Source organism: Arvicola amphibius, chromosome 1 (genome assembly GCF_903992535.2).
Source record: "Arvicola amphibius chromosome 1, mArvAmp1.2, whole genome shotgun sequence".
Taxonomy (NCBI): Eukaryota; Metazoa; Chordata; class Mammalia; order Rodentia; family Cricetidae; genus Arvicola; species Arvicola amphibius.
The window spans coordinates 187,386,057-187,408,132 of record NC_052047.1 but is presented as its reverse complement, the minus strand read 5'-3'; the positions used below and the strand labels follow the sequence as shown (position 1 = coordinate 187,408,132).

Below are 22,076 nucleotides of genomic sequence, written 5' to 3'. Positions count from 1 at the left end.
TCAGATGAGCAGGGATTGAAAGACAGAAGACCTTCATCCTAAGTCTCCACCGTCTCAGTGCAAGGAACCCCAGTATTGACACCCGAGCTGTGGGGGACAGGGCATACAGAAGGGCTTGGTATTCTGCTCAGAGCAAGTCTGACAGTAACAGAGATACAACTTGTCGGTTGTTAGCCAAGAAGTCCTTTCTCCCTCTAGTTATCAGCACAGGTTTGCAGGCCAAATGCCCCCGAGGAATGTCACAACAGGCCAGGCCAGTCTCGAAAAAGAGAAGGAAGCTGCAGGGCTTCTTCCTCTGGGCAGTTTCCTCTAGTTTAGCTGCTTTGAGCAAGGCTGTCTGAGGATACTGCCCTTCTGCTGCTGCTCACCACTGTGAGTGGTATCTGCTTCCTACACCTGCATCCTGGTGTTCTGCAGGTCAAGGTCTGCTACAAGGGATGGCCTATACTGTCCAGGGCCCACCAGGTGTGCCTGGGCCCCAGGGCCCTCCTGGCATCAGCAAGGTCTTCTCTGCCTACAGCAATGTGACCCAGGACCTCATGGACTTCTTCCGGAGTAAGCATGCCCTCACGGCTTCCCCAGCCCTAGCCTGCTGCTTAGACTCACAAGGGGCCTGACACATAAATGCCTCTTTCTCCCCGTACTGAGATTCCAAAACCATGAAGCCAGCTCCACTTCCCTGTACAAGCCCAGATTCCACTATCTGTGTTGCGCTGAACAAACCGCTCGACCTCCCAAACCTCCGGCAACCTCTAGTCTAAAACCAGATTCCTTCCTTGCAGCTTACGGAGCTATTCCAGGCCCACCTGGGCAAAAGGGAGAGGCGGGTGCCCCAGGACCCAAAGGTAAGTGGCAACAGGGATCGTGTGTAATGACCACCTCTTAGTTAGAAGTAGTAGCCCCTTTGCTGGTACCACACTGTGCCACACCTTCAGCCTTGTATTCATACATGTCACATCTTCTCTGTGCTTTTAGGTGACAGGGGCCTTGCTGGACAACGAGGTCCTCCTGGGCCACCTGGCCCTCGAGGGCAAAAAGGAGAGAAAGGAGACAAGGGTAAGTCCGAATCTTGAGGCTTCTGAGGTTCTGGGGCTCAGCAGAGAAAAAGTAATTTGCTTCCAAGCTAGTCTGAGAAACTCAAACAAAAACTTAAGCATACAGAGGTATTTAGCACAGCTGAGGAGGAAGACCAGAGCTGCCGCAGAGTGAGAAAGAACCTGGCAACAAAATAGGGCAAATAACTTGAAAATAAGTAGTTTTACAAAGGATTAACTATTAATCATTGTTGGTATCACTGGTCCTCATAGGTCATGACATATTTAACCCCTATTCCTCTTTGGACTTTCAGGCGACCAAGTCTACACTGGGAGGAGGAGGAGAAGTATTGCCGTCAAGCCATAAGTTGCACTTGGCAGGACCACCGAGTTCTTGGACCAATCCTTGCAATATGCTTGGGTGTCTATGTCCAAGGATCCCCTGTGGGTGAAAACTGGAACTGGTTCACATCTTGTTAAGACCAAGTCACCTAGCAACACTTGTTCTAGTTGGAACAAAATAGATACATACAGAAAGTTCAAAGACACACAGTTGGGAACAGCTTCATTGATTGGGTGGGCCTTTCAGAATAGCTGCAAAAATTTAATATGAGATTTAACCTCTCTGCTATATAGATCTGAGCTCCCTGGCTTCTTTAGCTCCCTGGCTTCTTAACTCAGGCCTAAACCTCGGAAGCCAGGTACATAAATGTTGGGTGGGGAGTCTTGGCGCTTTGCCTAAAAAATGAGCCCAGAAAAATGAAAAAACGGGAATGGGGACCTTGGCAGGGGTGACACTTGATGGTTTCTGGTCACTGTCACCAAGGCTGTGCTCACTCTGCACTCTCAGAAGTTCCCTTCCTTCAAGGATGGTTATCTCAGCAGAGATGCCAACCACCTCCTACTGGAGTACGGCCTGTGTCCCTGTGCATGCCGGAAGTCACGATACGACACCACACTAGACCACAGCGGACAGCACAAGAGGGGCAGCACACAAGGAAGGGGAACATGGCCTCCATACCCCATTCTGCACATAGGAAAGGGCATGGGTGCAGCTTGTTTTTAAGCACTTTTCACTGTCCAAAAGTATTTGTATGTAAGCTGTAAGATGAAAAAATCATTTCAATTGTAAAATTTTCAATTAAAGTTTTTTTTTTCTTTTTTAGTATGTTTACTATGAATCATGTGAAAATGAAAGTTTAAAAAGAAAGACTCTGGGTTACCTGGGTCTGACTCTAACGCTGTTTATTACAAACATTAGCAGAGAAGACTGGTTGCATTTTAGGCCCTGCCTTTTAACATTTTATCCCCGAGAGCTCTAAAGCAGACTTTTATCTGAAGCTACTAGCTCAACCTGGACACACCAGACAAAAAAGTTTGTTTTTTCTAAGTTCCTTGAAATAGAAACACTTACACAACAAATTAGCAAGCTTCTTTGCAATTAATGCATGACTGGAGGCCAAATATATATACCATAAAAATGTCTACTAAGGAAAATGTACACTTATCAGACACCCCAAAGAAATGCATGGTAAGATCAGAAGAGTCTGCACTTGGGCAATGGCAATTTGTTAATTTGTTACAAGCTGTGACTCTCAATTGCTGGGAAATTAAGCATGGGATAAACATAAATTCACTTCTACATCTCTCTGTGTAGTCCTGAAACTCACTCTGTAGACCAGGCTGTCCTCAAACTCAGAAATCTGCCTGTCTCTGCCTCCTAAGTCCTGGGATGACTTTCTTTACTTTTCTATGCTCTCTCCTGACTATCTTACATATCCTAGAGAAAGGACACGACTTAGTTTCACTCCCAGAGGCAGCTGCAGCAGCACCAATGCAAGCACATCATCATAACGTTGCATGGTCTTCTGGCCTGGCTGTTATATCCTGATGGCTACCCATAAGAATCAACATGGGGATCTTTGCACATGAATTCATATAGCCTTCACAATTTCAGATAACTTGCTTTATTACCCATAGGGAACAATACCCATTGTGGATAACAATGAATGCAATGCATCTTTTAATTTTTAAAGAATTTATCAGTTTCATAATGAAAACCTTTTGAAACACTACTTTTTACTTTGGGGCTCAAGTATTACATGTTAATAATTGCTACTGTGATTAATCAGATCTAGGAAATGTTCCCTTGTTATCAGACTTTACGAAGACACCTAAGTCTTCACAGAGTTCTACACTCAGAAGAAATGGGAGGGAAGTCCCAACTGTGCAGCTTTCTTCAGACAAAACCCAAAGAGGACAGACACACACAAGCCACACTTCTGCTGGACAGCAGTGCATCTGAGCCTCTTTTGTTTCACTGGGAAAGGGGGGCAGTGGTCAGGAATGAGCTCAGTAGTGCACAGCGCTCTGAGATTAGAAAATGACATCACAGCCTCCCTCTGGCCACGTTGCACACATGCCAAGCAGGGTTGCCAGTGTCTACTGAGTGGTGTTGAACAAATCAATTGACAAATAACAAAAAAGCTTTTTAGCATATGATTTTTCATTGGATTTGAAACACTTGGTGAAACAAATACTCTATCCCAGTAAGAAAAGGAAATTAAAGCACACACACACTTTATGTGAACACAGACATTTGAAGTTCCTCCCAGAGGAGTCTGAACATTGGAAGGTACTTACCAGCAAGTTAAAAATTAACATTTGTCAGGAGGGAGAGACTACCACAGATGCCTAGAATCGATGATAAACACAGAAGGTCAGAAGACTAAGAAAAGTGCAAGTTTAAAAAATGTAAGTAGGACCAAAAACGCAGGGGGGACAGACCTGCAAAGTGTCTCAGCAGGACAATCTCATTTCTAAGATTTTCTTTTAAAAAAATGTTTCCCAAAATAGATTAAGAAATAACTTTATTGTTTGACAATCCGTGATTGAAAAGGCGTGTTTCTAATCCCAAGTATACAAGAAGCATAACGTGAAACGAAATTCTCTCCGAAAATTTAGCTTGTGAACTTATTACACTACAAAGAATCACATTTTTAAGCTGCAGCCAACATTCGAAACTGGTCAACTCTATTCCAAGCTTTGTAGCAGAAATTTTAAAGCATTATCAAAACTATGTCAGCCAAAGAACAGCAACAGCAGAGGCATTAACTGTTGCCTCTGATGTAAGAGACACACTGAAAATATCACCCGTGTCCTACAAGACCATTTCCCGAAAGGACCAGAAGGCCATTAAAACTGACACCTCTTCTTCAACTGCAGTTCCCACGCCGGGCAGTCTGCAATATCTCTAGCTATTAATTTGGCCGAATTTGGCTTCTTAGAAGAGTCTCTGTCATATAATTAGCACAGTGTGGAATGGGGAAAGTATGAGGGTACAGGGGACCTGGAAGAGTACAAAAACAGTTACTTCTGAGACGTGCTGATGCTCAAGAATTCAGAGAAGCCTCCACGGGGGAAGGTCTCATGTGCCTGAGAGCGTGTGCTTGAGAAACACTGCTTAGAGGGTAGCTCCGGTTCTGCTTCTTACTTAGTCACACTCTGCCATGTCCTGGCATGTGGGAAGGTTCCAATATTTTCAACAAAATAAAAGCACTCTAAATTTGCTCCTCACCCACAGAAAAGGGTAAGAAAGAGCTTACTGTGACTCCAACTAAAACAGCAGCTAAGTCAGCAACCCACAGCCCAGGGGTCAAAAGGTCTGCGGAAACCCTGCACTTGAGCTCTAAGAGCTGGACCTGCAGAGGTGTGGTGGGTAGAGGTGTGGCGTGGCCAAAGCATGCAGGGAAAGGAGAGGCGACTGCATGGAGAATTTCCTTTAAGCACTGAATGGCGCATTCTGCCACAGCAACCAAACAACTTCATCAGGAGATGGACTAACTGCACTCTCAGATTCAAAGAAGGCGATGCCCTCAGCCACTCCCCACCTATACCTCACCCAGCAAAGAATGATCACTGTTATCTACTGGCATATGGTCTTAAAGGAAGCACAAGTTTAGAAACAACATGTTCTATAACAAAACACCTTTTTTTTTTTTTTTTTTTTTTTGGTTTTTCGAGACAGGGTTTCTCTGCAGCTTTCTTAGAGCCCGTCCTGGAACTAGCTCTTGTAGACCAGGCTGGCCTCGAACTCACAGAGATCCGCCTGCCTCTGCCTCCCAAGTGCTGGGATTAAAGGCGTGCGCCACCCACCGCCTGGCTAACAAAACACTTTTTATATATAACCTGAAGTGTGGAGAGGAGTGTCCCCTCTACAAGTGTACCACAGGACAGTCCCTGCACCCACAGGAACACAACCTTGCTTGAAAAGAAAACTCAAGGAGGAGCGGGGAATCCAGAGAGCAGGCTTCAGGTAAACAACCTCTCCAGCCTCCATTCCAGATACAATTCTCTAAATGTCAAGCTGAATAGAAACAGGAAGGAAAGATATTCAGACCAAATCGTGTCTACAATTACCTAAATGATACTGAAAATAAAGCCCACTGACTGAGTATGTAAAAATCCAATAAGCTGAAAAATTCAAAGGAGAAAGTGGTGTATAAGAGCTTTCCTCCCCTCTCCCTCTTCAAATAAATCATTAAATACACTGGGCAACATAATTCTGTCTTTTATCATAACAATATAAACAATCTCCATCATCATCCTGAATATTACTTTATAAAGATATATTTAAAGGCTTTCAACAGTTTTCAACCCAGCATCTGAAAATAAAGCATTAAGAATTCTGTATACAGTAACACATTCATGTGCTAAGTGTATGAATTTACAACCATACATTATAATATATACGTATATATATATTTATATAAAAAACAAAATTGGCTGAAAGTTAAGGCTACCTACAAGGTTGTCCAAGAAAATTAAGCTTGTCAAAATAATTATAAAGTTAAAATTACACATGCATTTTTAAACCAGATAAAGTCCAGCATCCAAAGTTTTCAAATAACGGCAACAAAGTCCTACAAACATCTACATTCTCTTAGTATGAGCTGGTATTTCCACATTACACTGACAGTTCTATTTTTCCACCAACCTCAAAATAGAACTAAAAACTGAAACGTTTACAGAGAACAGATTGCCAATGGCAGGCAGCAAGCATCATTCACAAATGTGCTGTTTATAATACTGTTGACCTGATGCGACTGAGATTCTGAGCTTCAGAAGGAACTAAGAGTGAACACTTCATTGATGAGCACATGTACCAGCAACCACATGATAAAGGTTTCACGCTTTTCCTACTCAAAGAAATTAATTTAAACATGGAACAAAATAAAACCAAAATGCACTTGAATAACCTCATTTGAAACCTTACAATGCCACTTTGCATGTGTATCTGATACTGAATGAAAATCCTTTGTGGACAATGCTTCTTCTAAGACGAGCTTCAGAACTGTAGTTGTGACTGCAGCTCGGGCACATTTCAAAGCTAGCTCATTCATCTCTCCATACTTTGTACAACATTTGTTTTAGGATGAATGTTAAATGGCAATATAAACATGTTTTTAAAACAGTAATGTCCACCAGTGAGAAGGGTATTTTGTTCATGCTGATCAAAAAGAAAACCCCATTTTATATATGATTAAAATTTAGTGTTTTAGGCACTATCTTAATAAAATTAGCACCTCAATTATTGTTCCTGCCCACACAGGCTAATGTTTGTGACAAATTACTGAAATAACCTTTCTCTTTTAAAAGACTTTGATCCTGCTTAATGATAAAAAATATATCTATGTATTGAATCACTAGCATATTTCTGTAACTCATGGCTTTTTAATAATAGTTGGTTTACCAAAAGAAAATCACTCCAATTCTACAGCATAATCTTAACTATAGAATTTAACATCATTGAGAAATCAAGTAAAACAATATTTATTAATACTTAGTGATGTAACAGGTTTGGTTTTTTTCCCCCCAAATAGCTTTAAACATTTCTCTGGCAGTTTTTCAGTACTATGTCTAAAGAATACAATAGTTAAGATCAATATACAAAATCACCTTAGGGAATTACTGCAAGATGCTACTTGCCAACACGGCCTAGCATCTGTCTTAGTTCATTTGCCCTTCATCTTTGTTTGCTTAACAAAAAAATCCAAGAAACCAATTTTCAAAACCACCGAGAAGATGGACAGGTGATTGTCTTGTGAGTCACATGTGCTGTGGAAGATGAAGAGAACACAAGGATGCACTTAGAAGCCAAATCCAGAGAATGCTTGCTGTCGCTATGACCCAGTGGAATGCAAGGTGGGAATAGGGTAGAATTTGGAGATACGGCTCTGTGCTGATGGATTAAGACATTCGGACTCCCCAGTCATTTTAAAAAATACTTCCTGCTCCTGCAGTTTCCTGGCAAACTCTTCTTCCAGTGTCTTAAAAAAGAATAGACAAACAATTATGCACTGTTTTACACTGTACATGTAAATCAGAATTTACTCTGATAGCCAAGATTGAACCTACTAACCCCAAACATTTTATTCAATAGTTAAGACCACATACTTCCCACGGTTGCAGGTTCAAGACTCAGTTCAGTTAGTCCTCTGCTATAGAAGAAGGGCACTGCCTAACTTACCTTGTTAGCATGCCATGTGAACATCAAACATAACAAGTGACAATTATTAATCACCTACTTTTTGTGTCAGTTACTGACATACATAGTTTTCTTCTGCACTGAACTACAAGCCATATAAACCTAAGATCTAAACTATACTCATCTTATAGCCCTACAATACACAGCAAAAATACTTGTACGCTATGAATATGTTTATTACCATTGGTTAATAAAGAAGTTGCTTTAGCCTATGGCAGGGCAGAATAAAGCCAGGCAGAAAATCCAAACAGAGACATATAGAGAGAGTAGGCAGAGTCAAAGAGACATCATGTTAGTTGCTGAAGGAGAGAGATGCGAGCATATTGCCCAGTAAGCCACAGCCTTGAGGTGATACAGAGACTAATAGAAATGGGTTAATGTAAGATATAAGAGTTAGCTAGAAATACAACTAAGATATTGGCCAAACAGTGTTGTAATTAATATAGTCTCTGTGTGATTATTCAGGTCTGGGCGGCTGGGAAAGGAACGAGTAGTCTGAATTTATTGAAACCTAACCCTGATAGTTTCCTGAAGTTAATCTTTTGAGTGGTGATTAGGTCACAAGACTGAAGCCCTCTAAATGGGACTACTATTCTTTTAAGGGGCATGCAGAGAGTTCTTTCCTAAAGAAGGTGGCCCTCGCCAGAACCTGACCATGACAGAACTCTGGACATGGCTTCCTTGGTCCTCCATCTTATATTTTGTTTTAATGAACTGAATGGACAGGCATCAGCGATTACCGATAAGTCATTTAAAGAAAAGTGCTATTGCTTAGGTTGAAACAAAGCACAAGAGGGTTTCTCAGAAATAAAACATGAACTTAACCAGGAAGCAGTATCAGGAACTGATAGGCGGGACGGAGAAGGTGCACTGGGAAGAGCAGGTAAAACTGACACGAAGGCAGGTGGCAGAAGGAACAGCTGATCTAGCCATGCTGCAGCATACTGGGAACACAGTGGGTGAGAAAGTGTATCACTAGGAAGGCTTCAGAGTCAAATCGCAGGATTTATGTTATTGATGGAACTGAAATTTATCAACACCTCTATGACATCTTCAGATGTTCATGAGGATAACTGGCAACAGCCAGCAAGTAAGAATAAGAAGGGAACTAGGGCCAGTAGATACATGAGGACATGGCTGAACAAGCCCGGCAACAGGAAAGAGAATACACACTAAATGTGAGTCACAATTAATATCTGGTTGAATGCTGAGTGCCACAGATTAAGGTTCTAACCTGGATGTCAATAGAGAGGGAGGATGTGGGAACACGAGACACTGGTGGGGCTACTGGAGGAAGGAAAGGGGAGATCAATACTGAGTTCACTCTGAAGTCTGCTGAGCTGACGTTCTCATCAGCTTCAACAGCCGTGCACGAGTCACTCAGCACTCCAAGAACTCCTCTAACACCAAGATACAGGTCAGAGAACAAAGAGAAATTCCCTGCTTTTTAAGCAGCTTATATTCTCATGAAATAAGACAAGAAATATATCTGGTGATGAAGACTATAACAAAGAAAAATAAATAAGCCAGTCCTGCAGAGAAACCCTGTCTCAAAAAACCAAAAAAAAAAAAAAAAGAATATTTGAGATGGGAATTAAGTGAAGAAACAAGGACCTCAGAGATGCAATGACACTGGAAAGGAGGCCTAGATGAGATGAGGAAGCCTAGAACACCGAGAAGAAAAGGAAATGAGTGAAAAGTTCACACTGACAGTGAGGAGACCAGTGAGCTGGATGTCGTGGGCACGCCTGTAGTCTCAGCGCCTGGAGCCTAAGGCAGGAACACAGCAAGCTTGAGGCCAGAATGGGATACAAGCAAACCCTGATTCAGAATAGCAATAGTCATGGCACTAAAGAACAGCCACAGCAATATAACCACTATGGCCTCAAGTGCCGAGACCCTGCTATATGCACATCACCTCTTTTAACTTGTTTTTTCTCCCTTTAGACTGGGTTTCATGTAGCCCAGGCTAACCTCAAATTCATCATGTAACTGAGGAGGACCTTGGACTTAAGGCATGTACACCATTACTGAGATGTATAGCAGGCAGAAAGCTCACAAAAAGAAATGTTAATGTCGTAAGGGTTAACAAAGGGAAGTGGACAATAGAGTAACAGCCAGAGGTACAGTGGTTAACTCATGAAATCAGGCTGGCAGAAACCTGGTTACAAACAAGAAATGGAAGGAGAGAGAATAAGCCGTTCTTGTGCTTTGTATCTTAAGTTAATTCAAGAGCCGTGTTACTGTAGCTTCAGCTGTGGGCAGACTCAGCCGTCACTGCTTTCTTCCTGTACTCCTCCCTGATGCCCCACACCCTAGACTACTCTGCAAGGGGAAAGAACTATTCGTAATTTTCCACATGCAGTATTTTTGCTCACTCTACTTTCTCTGCTTGTCCTATTCCTTTCCAATCTACCCACCTGCATGCAAGTTATTATTAATGGTTCATAGACCACCCAGTTTTTACCTCTTCGGCCTCCTCACAGAGATTTCAGCCCTCCTTCTCCTGTGCTCATGCATCTGCTCCCCTACGTCAAGCTCTGACCTATCCCCCAGCAAGGGTCCCCTCAGCCTGCAATCACTTCTCACAGACCCTTGACTTGGGAGTAGGGATGCTGTCTTTTCATCTCTGTACCCATCATGCCACTGCACCTGACACAAAGAAAGCACAGAACCATAGGCAGGGGATAGGTGAACCACACACAGCACTGTAGGACAGCTTTTAAATCACCTTCTTCCTCGGTCTCAGTCTCTCTCTCCACTCCTTTAACTCTTGGCTGTGCTCCTCATCTAACTCCTTCAGTTTCTGAGTCTCATGTTCAACCAACAGGTGGCATTTTTCATTCTGAAAATAAAGTTGGTATTAAATTATTTTTAGGGTCAATGGAGCCATTTTTAACAGATATACATTTCCTCCAAAGTAGCAAATTACTGACTAGATATCATGCTGTTATGGAAGTTCAAATTCTCCTTTAAAAACTAAGTGCCAAGAGTTGTGAAATCATCTGTTTTATAAGTATATAAATACCTTCACTGTTTTTGAAACTTTTATATCTTCTTGCAAAAAAAATAAATAAATATCATATAAAGCTATTAACATAACATATATAAAAAAGAACTTAAGTAGAAATACTTTGGGCTTTTGCTTTTCCAGTTGGTAAAAGATTTGGAATTAGTAAGTATTCTACTCCAGTAAATTAACCAAGTATACAGAACATAAAGTTACCTCTGAAAGTGTAAACATTTCGGGCACTCACTAGATGGACTGTGCATTTCAAATGAATTCCAAAAACAGTCCTCTCTAAGGTCTAATTTCCTAATGAAAAAATTTCCCAGTGTTTACCCTTTTTTTCTCAAAACCAGAAAAAAAAATCAGCCAAATCCTTTTAAATTAAAAAATAAATAAATTCAGAATCTTAAGCACACCATGATTTAATAATAAAAAGCATATTTGATGATGCTGTCTCAGGTTTTAATTTAGCTCATGCTTACATTCACCTTAGTCATATGGCATAAAAACAAGGTCTACAGCACTGCACAGCTCTCCCTTGAGCTTGGGCAGCAGCCAGGCATTCGATGCTCTGTCCCTTTCCTAAGCAGCATGTGCAAATTCTGGTTGGTCTTATTTTCTCCACATCAGTGGTATAAGCTACCCGGCCACCATGCATCCCGTTGTCAGGCTCTAGAACCTAACCTGCAGCTGATGCAGTTCTCGGACATTGGCTTCACACTGCAACTGGAGATCCCGCATTTGGCTCTCATGCTTTTGATGCTGAGCCATTCTCTCATTTTTCTGCCTCTTTTCTTCTTGTGCAGCAAACTATAAATAAGAAAAACAAAAAATAATTTAGATAGGAAGCAGGGTAATCTGTCCATACTCTAGAGGTATAATTAATCGATTTAACAAAGCTTAAAAAACAGTAAACTAAAGCTGTAATCCTACGCTGTAACTCAAACCTCTAAGACTTAGGTAAAGGGAGAGGAAATGACCTCTGGTCTAAGGCCTCCGTGCTCAAAAGCCTAATGATCTCCAGTGGCAGAAGATCATTTGCTGCTGCAGAAGTGCCCCAGGCAGACATGGTTCCTACTTCAAAAGTTGTCGAAGTTATCTCATTCCCATGGTCTAAGATCTGTCAAGGAAGAGATGGCTTTGCCCTCTATGGTCCCACACAGGGAAGACTAAGTTGGTACATACATAACAAGTACCCTGCCCCATCCCAGAAAGTTAAAATAACAATCCCGAAATGAGACTAAATGTCTAAACCCAATTATGAGGTACTTTTAAAGGCCATTCAACTTTGCTAAACCCTGAAAAAGAAGAGAATTATCTCTTAAGTACCTGTTTAATTTTTTCACGATCCTGATCTGGTGTGGCCGTTGAGTTAATTCTTAGACTTTTCTTAAACATGGCCATTCGTGTCTTGGCTTCACTTCGTTGAATCTTGGGCAGTCTCGCTCGTTCCTGAGTCTGTCTGTTTTTCAATTCCTCAATAAGCCGTTGATTGTAACGCTGCATTTGTTCTGTTTCCTAAGAAGATTGAAACAGACTTGAACAGTTGCAGATACAACCTAACTCTCAGCACCACAGACATGTTCAAGATGGCATCTGTTACTGTTTCTCAGAGGTACCTTCTAGCTGTACAATGAGCAACAAAATATTAGGCAAAAATAATTTATAAAAAAATTATTAATGACAGCAGTGTTCAGGAAAGAAATGTTACTAAGATACTTGAATCACATTGGAACCAGGAAGACACAAGATAAATATGACAATTTATAAGGTCTTTAAAACACTGTAATTGATAGAAAAGTTTACAATCAACATAAAGATTATAATCAAGTACTCAAACTCAAAAAAATTTAAGGTAAAAGAAATAAAGCAAAGAATCTATTCTCTAAGAAATTAAGCTACAAAACTGAATAACTTTGTAAAGTAAAACAAAGAACTGAAGAAATTTCTCTTTCGTTCACCTTCTCGTGGCGTTTAAGCAGCTGGTGTCTCTGCATGAAATACTGATCCTTAAGCTGCTGTTTAAGCAGCTGGTGCTTTTCCTGTAAGTGTCGCTCTTCAAGCTCCCAAATCGCAGCTTCTCGAGCTGCAAGGAAGTAGTTTTCAAAATGTCACTTAGTTCTTTTAACTAATGTCCAATGCTCTTCATTTTAATACTTACAGCAAAGCATTTTATATATATTAATTTATACAAATAGATATTCTAAGGTATAAATAAAAGGTTACCTATGCAAAATGGCATTTATTATCATTTTTTGTTTTAATGTCCTAAACTAAGAATGTCCTACCAGGAATGCCAAAATCCCACCTTAAAAAGAAAGAAAAAAATTAATCTGTTAGGAGGAATAAGGGCTTAAAATCCCATCCTATCATCTTCTCACTATGTAATTATATTCAGATAGATTAAATATTTCAATTTTTAGGTAGGGTTATTTGGGTTTTTTTTTGGGGGGAGCTTTGTTTTTGAAGTGCTGAGAACTGAGCCAGGCCCCTGTATCTGGGGCTCTGTGCACACACTAAGTACATACTCTACCACTAAGCTGCATCTCCAGTCCACATTTTGAGTGTATTTTTAGAGACACTTCAGTGTATCTCAACTTTAAAAAAGAGAACCTCTTATTTTACTTTTTCCTTGGCCACCCCAGCAAAGAAAAAGCACTCGATACTCTGCAATGCACACCTCAGACAATGTTTGAGGTATTTTTGTTGTGTACACACAGTGTGGACTCTCACATACCTCTCATGAGCTGTTGCTTGTTATTCAAGCACTCTCTCTCGATATTGGCCAACTCTGCCTTCTGTTGTTGGATGATCTTTTTCAGAGAGCCATCTAATTCTTGTTGCTGCTTCTGAACAAATTCTTGTTCCTAACAGACACAGTTAACCATCTGTTAATACATATCTACTAAATTAAACATTCAGTTATCTAGTGCTTATGTATTAGTGGTTAGTGAAGCTTCTTCCTCTCTGTAGGGGAAGAGTGATGGAGACTGAAGCAGGGCCTTGTACATGCAGGACAAGTACTCTAGCACTGAGCTGCTCTGGTGCTTATGAAGATTGCTAAGTGAAGTTTATAAAGCTGGTGTGGTTTTAAAAATCACTAAAATTATATTGTACAGATACAGCACAAATGTATTGACCACCCAAATCTAGAAATGTGTTTAAAAGTACAACATCTAAATTCACTATTAAGAATGATACACATAAAAAGTATACATCCATTCACAATAAAAATGTCTTTTTCATTAACAGCTTTGGAAAAAAATAACAAATTATAACTTCTGAAGCTGACCATTTGCTCCACTATGGTATAACTAAAATAAAAGTAAATAAGAAATTCTTTTTAAGAATAGAGGCAAAAAAAAAAAAGATCATCACAATGTTTAACCCTATTTTTCTAAGAAACAGACAGGTAGAAAGACTTTGCCTGAACTAACAGTGGAGGACAGTGCTCATCGTCTACAGCATGTGCCTAAAAGAACACCAGTTTGGAGACGTAGCGAGAAACAATGCACGGCTAGAGAGATTTAAGTTAGGGCTAGGAAAGTGACACTGTGAATCTACACACAAAATTCTTACAGTGAAGGCATTCTATCAACACATTTGAGACTCACTAATTCACTTAATAAATATTTGTTGAATGCTTACTATTTGCCGAATTTGTGCTTTTAAAAAGGCACAAATTAAATTAAATTAAAAATGTATGCATCTCTATCCCCTTTTGGCAGTAACAGAAGAAAGTGTTTAGTTCAAAGGATATACAAATAAAAACTTTAGGTTTATAATTTAGGGCTGAAACAGCACTTAACCTACAGTCCTTTTCTTTATGCATCCAGTGAACAGTCAAGTCCCAGCTCTATTTCAAAACTGTTCTTTGGGACTTGAACAGAGTCAGACAAGATCTGGACCACTTCCAGCCTGGTCCTTAATGCACACAGGCCAACAAAGCTCCTCTAACGGTGTCTCTGGAGCTGGTCACAAGGCTGTTTGCGAGGGAGTAATGTGGAGCTGCAAATGTTACCATCATTTCATCTGCATAATCATGTATGTTTTACTATAAATCCAAATACACAGAGCAGAAAGAAAGACCAGTGAACAGTCACTATGAAATACAACTAGTACTAGGCAGTGGTAGCACACACATTTAACCTCAGTACCCGGGAGGCCGAGGCAGGGAGATCTCTGTTAGTTTGGGGACAGCCTGGTCTACAGAATGAGTAGCAGGACAGCCAGGGCTGCTATACATAGAAACCATTTATCTCAAAAACAAACCCACAAAAACCTATTTATTTATTCATCTAGAATAAAGAAGTCTTTTATATTTTACTCAAGAGATACAAAATCTCCATGCCACCTTTTAAGCAGTTAAATAAAAAGGTGACCTACACTCTTCTTTTTCCTACAGCAAACATTTGTAATAAAAATATTGTTCCTTTTAACCTCTGATACAAAGTTTCTACTTGTAACCCTGTTCAATAAAAGTTTAACCTAGAGATACAGTTAAGAGTTTCTTGTGGTTAACAATTTTATCATTGGGTTGCATCATAGATTTTCAAAATATCTGTGCAAACAGCTTAACTAGTATATATGTTGACTTTATATTTAAACTCAGAAGTCAAATATCAAAAGTATAAACTCAACCCAATAAATATGTGAAACAAAAAAAAGGTAAATAAAAGCTATGCCACTAAGTACATATGATTTCTGTCCATGCCATCTGTGGGTATGTCACTGTCCTTAAAATCTGGATTACACAAGGTGGGAGTTCAGTTCAAAAGTTTCTTGAGGTACTCACTACATGCCAGAACTGCTAGGTACAGTGCAACTAAAATCAATAAAAACAGCCCCAGAAGACAAAATAGGGACCAATAAGTCAAAGTCAGTAGGCAGTGACAGACTAGTGTGGGAATGCTTCCTGACAGGAGCTACAAGGAACACGGTTGCCACACAGCTGAACAAGCAAGCAGGGTTTAAATAACTATATAATTGGTGGGCACCACACAAAGTTTATACTAAAGTTAAATTAATGTAAATTAATTACCTGAAAAAAACTCTTATACACAAATTAATATACTTTTTTACTTCAAATGAATATGATTTTAATATTACTGCCCATTCATTAAATTTCTCAACTTCAAAAGGCAAATATAATATGTTTACAATGGAATTTGTTAGTAGAAATTGCTCTTAGGAACAGAAACTAAGAGAAATTTCAGGTTCTAAAAAGTCTGCATGGATTACATTCTGCCTTTAAAAATAACTATGTGCTTATCAGTAGAAGTCACAAAAATGAACAACAAAAGAACCCAAACTAAGAAAGCCAAAAGTCATTTCTAAAAATGGCCTCATACACTATGAAGTCAAAGACCCTTAAAAGTACAAATTCAAATTCTGGTAAGTAATTTTATCATATCAGTTAACTAACTGTAAGTATTAAAACTGCAGATTTGCATTCAAAAAACTATCAGAAAAGGTTATGACAAGTTGAACTATTTGTATGAAAATTGATCACTTACTCAACAGATTTACTCAACAATGGTAATGATCAGAAAAGATTATAAATCATAATTTCTTGTTTAAAAAAGTATCTGCCAATTGCTTTTTAAATCTAATTTTGAAATGCGGGAATTAGAAATGGCTGAAATCAAGTAGTCTATATCAAATATCACAAACAAAAATTACCATGTTATATTGGCTAGCCGTTTCTATAGGAACTGTGAGAAGGAATACAGTTTGGAATTTCAGACATAATTTCAAACTACAATGGAAATAACAACACCTCAATATTTACTACAGACAATTTAAATAAATGGGGGCAAATTAAACCAAAGTAAAATCACTACTTTTACCATGGCTTTTCTGACCATATCCATAATTAAGACATCTAAAATTATATGTAATCAAAATGTCACTTCACACAAAGGTAAAAATCTAATCACAGCATTCAATTTCTCACATGTGCAAAGTTTATAAAACTCTACCAGGAAGATATTTTATTTTTCTTAAAAATCATGAAAATTTCAAGTTAAAATCTATGGTGGGGAGGCAGAAAAATAGAGCCCTCCACTGCAAGTGTTCTGCTTCCAGCTCTGCTGCTGATGTCATAGAGACCACTGGTCTACAGCAGATCACAAGCCTCCTGTGCACACACACTGCATCTGGAGAAAGAATATACTCCATCCCTACGTGAGGATGGTGCCAGTGAGAACCAGATGTAAAAACTCTGAAGAACACTGTTAATACTAAGTTCGTGCCAAACTATTATTACTGTTATTATTGGCATCAGATCTCAATATTCTATAATTGAGTCAATGAAGTTAATAATGAAAGGCACATGTGAGTCAAAGAAGGCACAAGTAAAACAGAAGGCACCTCCCACAGCACGCGGACTTACGTCCTGCATTTGGGCGTTGAACACTGCACAAGATGACAACTGAAAAGACTGAATCATGACCTGAGCAACACCCTGTGGATCAGAATACAATGCACCTCCCAGGTGAGAAAACAGACATCTGAATGACTTTGTGTAAATGGAAAGAATAACTTCACAAATGTTGCCCTTTGGGACTAGGTCAAGTCAAGTAACAGAGGGACCTACTGCCCATCTGCAGAACAAAAGGTGAGAATTAGGTCAATAGTTTCCAAACTCTAATGTGTTACTTACTTTAGAATTAGTTCAGTGGAACTCCTTTTTAAAAGACTATCCATGATGGATGGAAGGATGGATGGATGAATGAACGGAGGGATAAATGATAGACAGACAGACTTTAGACTACAGACTTTAGACTGCAAGGAGACTTGAGTGGGTACAACACCTGCTTAAGCCCTACGTGTAGGAAGGAGGAAAGACTCTCAAAAAATGTTGCCCTCTAACAAACCACAGACAAATAACATAAGAAACAAAGGGAGGGAAGGAGAGAGGGTAAAAGAGAAAAAAAAGAGAGGAGGGGGGCTGGAGAGATGGCTTAGAGGTTAAGAGCATTGCCTGCTCTTCCGTTCAATTCCCAGCAACCACATGGTGGCTCACAACCATCTGTAATGTGATCTGATGCCCTCTTCTGGCCTGCAGGCATACACACAGACAGAATATTGTATACATGAAGGAAGGAAGGAAGGAAGGAAGGAAGGAAGGAAGGAAGGAAGGAAGGAAGGAAGGAAGGAAGGAAGGAAGGAAGGAAGGAAGGGAGAGGGGGAGGGAGGGGAGGGGAAGGGTGGAACAAGGAGGAAAAGAAAAAGTCCTCTTTTCCACACAGAAGCAACACCCAAGCCCCACAGCCCCTGCCTGGAATAAGAGCTCCCAGGGAGACAGTCTGAAAGCCTGAGGACTAGGTGTCAAATATGTACCAGCTCCATGGCTACACAGCTATGATTTAAGAACTCTGATGAAAGTCTAAGACAAACTGTAAAATTATCAAATTTTAGTAAATTTATCAAAGGAATACTTTTGAAATGTGACATCTAAATTTACAGAAAGAATTTGCCAGTAATTTTAACTTTCATGGGAAAACAAAACTCCCCCAAATTACATGGAAAGTCATTTTTTTAAAAAAAAAAAAAAAAAAGTAAACTTAGAGTATAGGATCACTCAATTCATTCAACAATAAATTCTTATTCTCAACTCTTAAGTTTAATATACTTTTGGAACTAAAAGCCATCCGTTATAGTCCTTAAGGCAAAACTATATTGTTATTACTTAGTATCTAGTTTGAAATCTAAACTAACCAAAAGCAAAGGTGGAGCCAGCAAGGACTCCCTTTCACTTGTTCACAAGCATCCAGACCAGGCAGAGTGGGCAGTCTTGACATGAGGCAGAATGGTGTGCTGTCTGGCAATCCAGTATTTGAACATGAAGCTGAAACTGTCTGGGCAACAATTCTGATTTTACATTTCCCTTTCTGTGCTTGTTCCCACACTGCTAAGACAAGGGTGATACTCAATGTGAGACTGATCTGTGATATGTGGAGCATCAGAAAAAGAGATAGCCACACAGCAAATGCTACGTCTGTCACCATATCCTTCAACTAGTCATACCCACACCAGGACAAAACACAATGTCTCAATGCCTTACAGCAAGAAAAATACTAATTTTATTCAATTAAACTGGAAAGAATTAAAACTGGAAATTCTAGATCAGTTTCCTTCTTTTTCATAATACTAAAATGTTATCAGCTCTGAAATAACAATAGGCAAACAGTTTTAAAATATATTTACTGCACGCATGCACATACACACACACACACACTTCAGTTGCAGTATATGCCATGGTCTCTGATGGATTTTTGTTACTTCTGTGTTTCTTTTCAGGGACCTATACAGCCTAAAAGGAATCATTTTTTCTTATTACATAAAAACCACATTAAAAGGATAATACATTGCAGTAACTGGAAAATTCTGTTAAAATATTCATTTATCTAGTTAATTCATCCTTCTTGTAAAAATATTCTGTTCATTTAGCTGTTGGATTCTAAATAAAAAAATGAATATATGAAAAATTTGTCTTTGAAGTTGATTATGTTTTTGATCTTAAAAGTAATTAAATGATGCCAGATGGTAGTGGCGCGTGCCTTTAATCCCAGCATGTGGGAGATAAAGACAGGTGGATCTCTGTGAGTTCAAGACCAGCCTAATCTACAACGCAAGTTCCAGGACAAGCTCCAAAGCTACACAGAGAAACCTTGTCTCAAAAAACCTTAAACAGTAATTAAATGTATGATCTACCATTGAATAATAAAATTTACCATTTTTATTCTAAATGGTTTCTTAATAGGCATTCTTTTTCTAAGCACAAACTTATATATCTACCCTCAACTCTGCCCTAAAGGTCTTCCAGCAAGCACTGGCACCACTTCTTAAAAACATGGGCTTCCAGTCAGGCAGTGGTGGGAGTGCATGCCTTTAATCCCAGCACTCAGAAGGCAGAGACAGGAGGATCTCTGTGAGTTCAAGGCCAGTCTGGTCTACAGAACGAGTTCCAGGACAAGCTCTAAAGCTACACAGAGAAACCCGGTCTTGAAAAAAAAAGACAAAACCAAAAACATAGCCTTCCATCATGATAAAAATCAGATACCAATAGCCATTACATTAAGACGTTTGTTTCTTTATCTGGAATCAACTTTTTAAACATTTCAGCTACTTTCATATTAGCAATTTAAATGTCACCAAGTATAAATTCAGCATTATTTAAAAACAAAGATCCTGGGTATCTATAGATAGGGAAAAGTTTAACATTAAATAATAATTACAATTAAAATCTCCTCTTTCAACCATGGCTTCCTGAGCCAAGAGAAAAGGCAGCTTTCTGGTTTTAGTAGCATTATGCTGCTGCTGTTACCTGAGCATGCTGGCTTTGTGCAAGCTCCTCTTTCCTGCGCTTCATAAACTCTTTTCTCAGCTCTTTGGGTGCTTTCTCCACTTCATTCATAACCTAAGTATATGAGCATGCAGGAGGTGGGGAAATAATACTTTCTCCCCATAAAGCATATGCATATGTGAGCAGAAAGCTATAAGTCAAAATTAAAGTTGTTAAGATTCCTTTCAACATGCATTAGCAGAAGCGTTAGTTGGTGGAAAAGGATAAAAAGACAGAGCAGAAAGGGACGACACAGCATGCAAAGGCTCACTCGTTGCTTGACTATCCCCATGTACCAATCAGTGAAGGAGTGCTCAAAGCATTCAACTGCCTTCTTGAGGGGTCAAAAATTACAAACATACCTATCGATACTCTTTGAAATGCTAAACACATAAAAAGCTAACTCCATTTATAAAGTGCAAACTTACAACTGACTTGACACCAAAGGAATAGTTCCAGATGAGCCACTCCATGACAACAGGGGAGGAAAGGGAAGGGAAGTGGGACTTCAAATGGACAAGGGAAAAATAAATAAACACTAAACTTTTTTCATAAAGCATGCCATTTTATATATAGTGTGACAAAAACGAATATAGCTGATGACCTTCTGTAGGATTGGGTAATATTCTCTTTGGTGAAAACTGAAGCCAAGCTGGTCAACTTTCAAATCAGTAATGTAAGCACTCTTATTAAAGTTTAGTAAACTATGATTTCTTACATCAAACAAAGTATGTTTTTAAATGAAGTATATCTTTAAATTCCTTTTTTTAACCAAGAGTCTAAATATGACTTTCATCCACCAAAAGATCTATAGTCCAGATCTGAAAAACAAGCATGTGTATACAAGTAAAAGCACCAAAAGAGCCCGGATTCCAAATCACCACATGCCACTGGCACCCAAGAAAGAGACTGATTTTGATTTAACAGTGTCCTTAGTTCCCATCAGTAATTCCTCATGAAACCAAATCACCAGTAAAAGCAAGAAACTCCCCAAATGCAAGAAGTTTAGCAGTAAGGAAAAAATACACAATAAGATTATTCAATACAAACACATCATGATCTCAAACGTAACAATAACTACAGACTTATTCATCTAGAATTAAATCTTTTAATCTAATACAAAGATTAGTTTCTCAACAAATGACCTAGAATTTTTTTTTAATTGACAAAGATCTTTATCATAGTATATGAAGCAACTCTATAAAAGACATAACGACAATAAAAACAACCCTCTAGAAATGGTGGCTATAGGAAATGTGCATACTGGTGCATACACATCAGTATGCACCATTTGACCTAAGGAAAACATCAAGTACTTGCTATTACTGTTCAGTCCTACTTGAACACATCCTTAAGATTCAATAATATAATGTTCTGTTTTCTTCCTAATTAAATACTGAACTCAAATGCTAAAATAATGGTAACTGAAATACGTAACGAAAGTGAAACTACATTTCCCAATCTGGTTGAGATATTGTCTTCCAATCCTAACAGAACTGATCATAATTATTTTTCCCCTGGGATTGTTTATTTATATTCTGAAAATGTAAATCCTTCTCCTGCACTGAAGATAAGAACAAGTTGTAAATTATCACTGAGAATCTTGGATGTATTTTATTTTATGCTAGGTACAAAAGGACAACATATGGGAAGCCTCTTTACGAGACGATGACAATCAGTTCTATAGCAACATGGAAGCAGCTCAGAAAAGCCAAAACCTTTTTATAATCACATGGCTTGTGCTATTTTGAATATCAAGCTATTCAATTCCTGCTTGGCAAAATGTCTAAGAAAATGAATAAATCTAACTGAGAAAAAGTCAAACATCAAGTAATTCATAAATGATAATTCTTGTTGCTACCAGTAAATACCAATGATGTTAAGTTCTCTTGAAAAAGTACTTCTAAATAAAGCTCTAAATAGTTCATTAATAAGAGGTAAATGGCAGAATGAAATACAGCTTGGATTTTATTTGAAGATTTGGCTCAAAGTTAAGGGAGACAGGCCACTGAAACCTCTTTTATTCCCCGTTTTCTTGGCAGTAAAATGAGGATAATATCTGACCTCACTAACTGCCAGCCTATCACTGTTTGGAATAAAGAACAAAGGCAGTTACTAGCTATTATTCCTAACTCC

The 22,076-nt window shown here is 39.0% G+C and overlaps 2 protein-coding genes across 2 annotated transcripts in view; one reads left to right on the top strand and one right to left on the bottom strand.

The window, feature by feature from the left end:
* The window catches only part of Col17a1 (collagen type XVII alpha 1 chain), a 39,218-nt gene extending 37,019 nt beyond the window's left edge, over positions 1–2,199 (top strand). Inside the window, 4 exon segments of the mRNA XM_038317972.1 lie at positions 418–555; positions 783–845; positions 976–1,056; positions 1,349–2,199. Of these exon segments, the coding sequence (XP_038173900.1) occupies positions 418–555; positions 783–845; positions 976–1,056; positions 1,349–1,401 (335 nt within the window). The 3' untranslated portion in view covers positions 1,402–2,199.
* A 1,688-nt stretch (positions 2,200–3,887) lies between these two features.
* The window catches only part of Slk (STE20 like kinase), a 54,914-nt gene continuing 36,725 nt past the window's right edge, over positions 3,888–22,076 (bottom strand). Inside the window, 7 exon segments of the mRNA XM_038329777.1 lie at positions 3,888–7,363; positions 10,313–10,426; positions 11,276–11,401; positions 11,921–12,109; positions 12,553–12,677; positions 13,329–13,458; positions 19,923–20,015. Of these exon segments, the coding sequence (XP_038185705.1) occupies positions 7,217–7,363; positions 10,313–10,426; positions 11,276–11,401; positions 11,921–12,109; positions 12,553–12,677; positions 13,329–13,458; positions 19,923–20,015 (924 nt within the window). The 3' untranslated portion in view covers positions 3,888–7,216.